General features: G+C 34.1%; 1 protein-coding gene across 1 annotated transcript in view; it reads right to left on the reverse strand.

Annotated features, from left to right (window-relative positions):
- Window positions 1-8,600, reverse strand: part of LOC130050823 (protein PFC0760c-like) — a 101,766-nt gene extending 93,166 nt beyond the window's left edge. Inside the window, exon 1 of the mRNA XM_056151576.1 lies at window positions 5,044-8,600. Within this exon, the coding sequence (XP_056007551.1) occupies window positions 5,044-6,820 (1,777 nt within the window). The 5' untranslated portion in view covers window positions 6,821-8,600. The remainder of the gene's footprint in view (window positions 1-5,043) is intronic.
- Between the last annotated feature and the right edge of the window lie 267 nt (window positions 8,601-8,867).

Genomic DNA, 8,867 nt, shown 5'->3' on the forward strand with positions numbered 1-8,867 from the left:
TAACTTTTTTGAAGTATAACTTTTTGATAACTTTTATGCACTTGTTGTATTCATGTTGAAATAAAAGATGAGAACTTATACATGAGTATAACTTTTTTGTACCCGAGTTATAAGTAAAGTATAACTTTATTTGAAGAAGTGGTTCCAAACTCCGATAACTTAGTTATAACTTTTTTGTAACTTTTCTTAGTTACAAAGTTATAACTTAGTTATAGTTTTTTTCGGTATGGGTCGTTTCTTGCATTTACATCTATAAACATATCATTATGGTATGTAAACACATAAAGAAGATCATTTTAGATATTTATAAATATGATAATTACTAGAACATGACAAAAAAGTGTGCTTGTTGAATAGTTTGTATATAAGTAGAAGAAAATTTAAAAACATGAAAATAAATTATTTTCCCGCCATTTTTCACAATCTTCATATATTTTTTTTCCGAGTACAGTAAAAACTTTCAAAAAAAATATTGAGTAAAAATTATTCAATAGCATGTACTTCATCCGTCTAATTATAAAACTTTTTTGAAAGGGTTTGCTGTTTCGAGAAAAATGGTCTTAAAGTTGGAATGTTTTTCCGTTAGAAAATCCTTTCGTTAACTACAGGAACGGTTACCATGGTAACACATAACAAATACTCACTATGACAACAGAAATTCGTAAACAGTAGCCTTCTTCTTCATTTTATATAAGCCATTTGAAAATGTATGATCTTTTCATTTAACAAAACCTTTAAGAATATATAGCATTTTTATGAGTCAATTTTGGTCAAAACATGGGTATTCTATTTTTAGTAACACAGCTCTGTGAAGGTGCGTCATATGAAAAAATTATTATCACCGAATGATTTCCTATAAACAATGTTACTATATATATAAGTATCGGCTCGATCCCTGACGGTCGACTTATCACCCTCTGCCTGATTTTTACATGGAACCATACTTAATGCATTTAGTTAAAAACATGTGCCGTTCTAGAAAAAGAATTTTGAAAATTGGTCAATTTTGGGCAGTTTTTGTTCTGCCCCCAAGGCCCCAGGAGTGAAGAAATCCTGAAATTTACAATTTATGTCTCCCTTGTTCCAAAGATGCTTCATACCAAATTTAAAAAGAATTGGAATGGTAGTTATCAAGAAGTTAAAAATATTCAATCGCTAACGAGTGACGGACGACGCATGATGGCAGACGACAACCAATTGCAAAAAGTCATCTGACTTAACTCAGGTGACCTAATAAAGTGAGTCACTGCGTACACAAATTTCTTTAATTATTTTTGTTTTATATATATTTTTGATTTTAATTCAATTTTATATTTTTGTTTATAGCTGTCAGATTTGAATATATAGTGATATTTTGCTTCCTGTACCACAGTACATACCAACACCAGAAAAATACTGGTACACCGGTATACCGATAATACTGTGCACCCGCTAAAAATTGTATTATTCAATGAATCATATAGTGAAAATTAGCACTGCACTGCAGAAATAATTTTGAACCTTGGGTGTATATATATATATATATATATATATATATATATATATATATATATATATATAAGGGGCAAAATCAAGAGATCAATAAGAAATCTTCTTTCAAGTACGTGGCACAAATCTTTGATAAATCTACATTTAAAGTCACATGAACACTTTCATTTTGAAATAACCAGTAGAAACACTCTATCATTAGTATTTGACAACAATCACAGTGTTTTGGAGGGGGGATTCATCAAAATCTGTGAATTTACTCATTAATCAGATTTGTAAGCTATAGAACCCCTAAAATCATGAGACCTATTCAACACAGAGACTGGGTGTAATGTACATGTTAAATGTCAAACAGTACACAATGTAGATTTTGTCCACACCTGCTGCAGAAATTAACGCCATTCCACGGAAATACACAACATTTTACAGAAATACACAACATTTTACAGAAATATACAACATGTCACAAGCCAGAGCTGTGTTGATATCACTGATATTTACATTCTTGACAGCTGCGAAAAATAATCATTTTTATCATTCTTAAATTGATAAATTTAGCTGAAGAAAACAAAAAATTCTAAACAATGATCCTGAAATTTTTCGGGGAGCATAATTAAAATTAAACACTAACTCTGATTGTAACTCACAATGTAAATAAAACTAATCACTAAATTTAATTACAACCCACACTGTAATTAAAACTAAGCACAACCTCTAATCATAACACATTGTAATTAAAACTGAACATTAATTACCACTATTTATATTCTGCACTGTAATCACTACCTCTATTTATAACCTACACTGTAATTAAAACTAAACACTACCTCTAATTATAACCCACACTGTAATTAAAACTAAGCACAACCTCTAATCATAACACATTGTAATTAAAACTGAACATTAATTACCACTATTTATATCCTGCACTGTAATTAACACTAAACACTACCTCTAATTATAACCCACACTGTAATTAAAACTAAACACTACCTCTAATCATAACCCACACTGTAATTAAAACTAAACACTCTCTATAAATTTATAACCCAGACTGTAACAAGAGGTACTGTGAGCAATGCTCACCAAGAATACCCCCCGCTTACCCCAATCTCCCAAAGGGTGTTGGTAATAGGTAAAACTTCAGTATTATGATTCAAAATGTATCTAAGAACACAGGATATCCATGCGATGAAAAAAGCCATTAAAGAATTTAAATGGAAACCATATTGCTACTTCGATGTCCAGTGCGCTTGACCTTTGACCTTTTGACCCCAAAATCGACAGGTAACATCTTCATCCCATGGGTAGTCCATATGCATGATATGGTGACTGTAGGTGGAAAGGATAATGCTTTAGAGCCCGGAAACCATATTGCTACTTCGATGTCCAGTGCACTTGACCTTTGACCTTTTGACCCCAAAATCGATAGGGAACATCTTCATCCTATGGGTAGTCCATATCTATGATATGGTGACTGTAGGTGGAAAGAATAACCCTTTAGAGCCTGGAAACCATATTGCTACTTAGATGTTCAGTGCGCTTGACCTTTGACCTTTTGATCCCAAAATCGATAGGGAACATCTTCATCCCATGGGTAGTCCATATGTATGATATGGTGACTGTAGGTGGAAAGGATAATGCTTTAGAGCCCGGAAACCATTGCATCTACAGACGGACGAACAGACGGACAACCCGATTCCAGTATACCCCCCCCCCCACAACTTGTTGCTAAACTTTACCACTAATTATATCCCACAGTGTAATTAAAACTAAGCATTACCTCTAATTATAACCCACATTATAATTAAAATTAAACACTACCTCTAACTAAAACCCACACTGTAATTAAAAATAAACACTACCTCTATTTATAACCTATACTGTAATTAAAACTAAACACTACCTTTAATTATAACCCACACTGTAATTAAAACTAAACAATACTTCTAATTATAACCCACAGTGTAATTAAAACTAAACACAACCTTTAATTATAACCCACACTGTAATTAAAACTAAACACTACCTCTAATTATAACCTACAGTGTAATTAAAACTAAACACTACCTTTATTTATAACCCACACTGTAATTAAAACTAAACACTACCTCTAATTATAACCCACACTGTAATTAAAACTAAACACTACTTCTAATTATAACCTACAGTGTAATTGAAACTAAACACTACCTTTATTTATAACCCACACTGTAATTAAAACTAAACACTACCTTTAATTATAGCCCACACTGTAATTAAAATTAAACATTACCTCTAATTATAGCCCAGACTGTAATTAAAACTAATCACTACTTCTAATTATAACCCACACTGCAATTAAAACTAAGCACTACCTCTATAAATTTATAACCCAGACTATAATTAAAATTAAACACTACATCTATTTATAACCCACACTGTAATTAAAATAAGCACTTCCTCAAATCATAACCCACACTGTAATTAACACTAAACACTACCTCTAATTATAACCCACACTGATTAATCATGTTAATGAAAACTAAACACTAACTCTATAATTACAACACACACTGTAATTAACACTAAACTTTACCTCTATTTAAAACACAAACTGTAATTAAAACCAAACACTATATCTAATTATAACCCACACTGTAATTAAAACTAAACACTACCTGTATTTATAAACCACACTATAATTAAAACTAAACACTACCTCTTATTATAACCCACACTGATTAATCATGTTAATGAAAACTAAACACTAACTCTATAATTACAACACACACTGTAATTAACACTAAACTTTACCTCTATTTATAACACAAACTGTAATTAAAACCAAACACTATATCTAATTATAACCCACACTGTAATTAAAACTAAACACTACCTGTATTTATAAACCACACTATAATTAAAACTAAACACTACCTCTTATTATAACCCACACTGTTATTAAAACTTAACACTACATCTAATTATAACCCACACTGTAATTAAAACTTAACACTACATCTAATTATAACCCACACTGATTAATCATGTTAATGAAAACTAAACACCAACTCTATAATTACAACACACACTGTAATTAACACTAAACTTTACCTCTAATTATAACCCACACTGTAATTATAAAACCAAAGACTACCTCTAAGTATAACCCACTCTGTAATTAAAACTAAACACTACCTCTAATTATAACCCACAATGTAATTAAAACTAAACACCACCTCTAATTATAGCCCACACTGCAATTAAAACTAAACACTACCTCTAATTATAACCCACACTGTAATTATAAAACCAAAGACTACCTCTAATTATAACCCACTCTGTAATTAAAACTAAACACTACCTCTAATTATAACCCACACTGTAATTAAAACTAAACACCACCTCTAATTATAGCCCACACTGCAATTAAAACTAAACACTACCTCTAATTATAACCCACACTGTAATTAAAACTAAACAATGCATCTAATCATATTCCACACTGTAATTAACATGTGTTTTTATATTGACTGATATAGTACAATAAACTACAGTACTACTAGTACTTACCAGTCAGAGAGTACCTCCTCTGTAGATATCTATATACAGACACTGTGTTGGTGTCCCCTGATCCGACCCAGAGAAGGTGAGTTTTATCATCATAGTTCAGGCTGTGTGGTCTGTTTACCCCGTGTTGTCGTGTCAGTAACAGAGACAGGAAGTGACCGTCCTTGTCAATCATCTGTACTGTGTCAGTGTAAACATCACACACCAGGATGTGTGACAGCGCGTCTGTACAGATTCCTAGTGGTGTTAGTGATGATCCTGATGGAGGTTCTGTGTAGGAGAATCGATGTCTCCCCCCGCGCTCTGTCACCACTACAACACCACATTTAGAATTAATCCAGTCAGACACAATGATATCACCGTTATTATTCTCTGTGATAAAGAGAGGACCACTATACAGCGTGTGACCTGTGTTGTCGTGTTCAATGGTCAGGATGTGTTGACCACTACTGTTGTACCGGGTTACCTTGGCTGTCTCTGTATCAGTGTTACACATCGCCACCATCAGATCTCCAGTGGACGGGGAGCAGTACACACACCGTGGATACCATGGTGATGTTCTCTGTATCAGTCTGGTGACTGTTTTATTGTCTGTACACAGTTTGTTGATGTTATAATCACTGTCTATATAAATCAGTTCACCAGAACTGTTCACTGTGTGTACTCCTGTATACCATCCTATATCTGTCACACGGTGTATAGTGTCTCCTGTTGTGTCTGTCAAGATGAGATTGTAATGAGAGACCCAGACCCGGTCTGACATCACACGAGATATGTGTAACACACGTCTAACACCTGTCACACAGACAGACGTGTGTAATACAGGTGTGGACATCAGTTTCACACACTCGTCTATTCCTACTTGTCGTTTTCCTGTTGTCATTTGGATTTCTGTGATGACACTCAATAACTGACTAGGACTGTTCTTTATCTGGGGGACACGACTGGTCTTTATAAACAAGAGGAATTGTACCGCTCTGTTTGCTGATTGTTCATATCTGTCTTCATAGTTCTGTAGGTGAACAAGTTGTCTGTTCATTTTTCTCTTCTGTTGTTGTATTCTATCAATCAATAAACCTCGGTATCTTGTTTTAACATCACATACCACAGTGTCAATCAGATCCTTCAGTCTCTGGGCTTTTGTTGACATCTGTGATTGACGGTGACAGATTTGTGGGGGACAAGTTTGGATATCAGTTTGGAGTCCTGCCAGGAGAACACGACAGTTATAGAGAGTCTCACTTCTGATGTTGTCAATGATTTCTCTGTGTTGTTGTCGCTTTGTTTGATAGACTGTTCTAAGATCCACCAGCGCGTGTGTTCTATGGTTTGTACAGCGCTTACACACGGAAAAGTTACACTGATCACAAAACATTCTGTATTTTCTGTTTGGATGTCTGACATAGGTCTCTCGTAAAGGGAAACGATTAAACTTCTCACGGTAACTCAAAACATCATGATATATGGTATCTAGATCAATGACATGCTTCTCTTTACACTGTAAACACAGATCACGTTTACATGTGTTACAGTAGAACTCAGTGTCCCCCTGACATTGAGAACACTGTCGTAGTTTACACTGTGTGGTAAAATTCCTCTCGGTATGACGAGTTATATAGAACACTACATTGTGATATTTGGTGTTATTTTCTGTAACATGTTTCTTTTTACACTGTAAACACAGATCACGTTTACATGTTTTACAGCAGAATTCGGTGTCCCCTTGACATTGAGAACATTGTCGTACTTTTAGCTGAGTGCTGGGTCCTAGTGTGTCCATGATGTGGAGAGTCGGGGTCTTTAGGAATACAATCTGAAATCAAACAAACAGTATAAAGCTAGAGGAACTGGAAAGTAGCAATCATTGAATTTACATTCATTTTTACGTAATGCATATTCCAAGAGTTACATCATTTTGGATATAAATATTCCCATCATGTAATTAATACATTTAAATAGATCTACATAATTTACTGAATAATTTTAATTGACCCCTTTTCTGCATAAACAAGAGGCACCATGACACACATCGCTCACCTGAGTCACCCTGATCCTGTTGTTGTTAAGCGGTTATTGTTTTTTTTTTCTAAGCTTTTTTTATCATATAGTAGACCCAACCTTAGCCCTAAAGGGTCATGACAAAACCAAAATTGAATTCACAAAACATAGGGATACATCGATACCAAAACGAAAATAATATGACCTTGTTATTGTGGAGAAAGTCAAGGTAACAAAGTCAAATATCATTCTTTGAAATGAAACGTCTTTCCATAGGATATCTACAAGTATGGAAAACATAAGAAAGCTCTATCTTAACTGGTATTGGGAAACATTGAGTACGTTAGGTTTTCTTAACAGTAAGCCTTTCTTTAAGGTCTTGCTAAAGGATATCTATATGTATATAGAAAACATGCAAGTTCTATCTTGAAAGGGTCAGGAAATATTAAACATGTTAGGTTTTCTTAAAGGGACACCAATATTTTCAGTCAGGGTCAAAAATAAATTTGCTATAAAAGGGTTTTATCACAAAGAATGCACATATGGAATAAGAGGGCCTTATCATTCACCATTCAGAAGTTATGAACAAAGTTAGAAATGTGGAGAGACAGACATCCAGAGAGAAAAAAAAACAATGCCCCCCCCCCCCCACCCACACACACACACACTTTGGTAAAAAAGACATGACAAATTGAGTTCACACAACTTGGTAACATTTGCATTAGGATATGATTTAGTTTGAATCTGCTATTCCTGAAAATACTGTTTAAATAAATTTTCTGCATATTCCAATGTAAAGCTTTGATTTCCTTTTTTGGACCCACCCTACCACAAGGGCCCCTAACTTGAACAAACTTAACTGAATTCTGTTTTGGAATGACTATTTTAAAAGATATTTCTACTTCTGATGAGGGGGGGGGGTTGAACTGACCAACATGTTCACTACCATGGGATGCTTGAAAATCAATATGACTAGCCATTGCACTATTGTTTTCGAGGATAATACTTTTACAGATTTTCCCTTTATATTCGCATTTAAAACTGTGATTCTTAATTGTAGCCCTACGCTACACCTTAGAACATGACTAACTCGATGGTTCTTTTGGAAATATATCCTGTATTAACAGTATATAGCCCCAAGTAAAACTTAATTTCCTGTAGTTGTGTAGGCACCAAATTTATGGGCCGGGAATGTTGGGGGAAGTGTAACAACTAGATATTTTCAGAAAAGGTGTTCCAAAGAATTCCTTTCTTTAAAAGCACGAGAGAATTACACCGTGAGGGCTGGTGAAATTTAGAGACATGTTAATCCAATCCGGCGATGAACGAATTAAGTGGGGGGGGGGGGTGTCATTAAAGGGGCGTGTCAACGATTTGAGCTGATTTTTTTAAAATTGTATTTTTTTCATTTTTAGTGTTTACAATGCTTAACTAACTTGAAAATGTTTCTATTTTACATAACCAAAATTTGACTATCATTTGTTGAGTTACAAGTGAGATACATCCCAGACACATAAGTTCTTGTCAGATTATTTCACACAAAACAACACATTTTCTGTATTTCATTACATGTATTTTGGAAGCCAACACAACAGGAATATACAACTTGGTAACTAATTTAAAATGAGTCTCGCTTGGGTTTTTGCACACCTCACTCATGGTTAAACTTAACCTTGTTTGAGTATGAAATTATCCCCTTACAATGTAAAATTCCCTGAGTTAGGACTTTCTAGATCTTGTTAGAGCCATTGGGTATTGAAGACTTTAAAGCAATGATACATGATAACATAAAAAAGGGTATCAGTCATCCAGAAAGCATATTGCACCTA

Source organism: Ostrea edulis, chromosome 10 (assembly GCF_947568905.1).
Source record: "Ostrea edulis chromosome 10, xbOstEdul1.1, whole genome shotgun sequence".
NCBI classification, from domain to species: domain Eukaryota; kingdom Metazoa; phylum Mollusca; class Bivalvia; order Ostreida; family Ostreidae; genus Ostrea; species Ostrea edulis.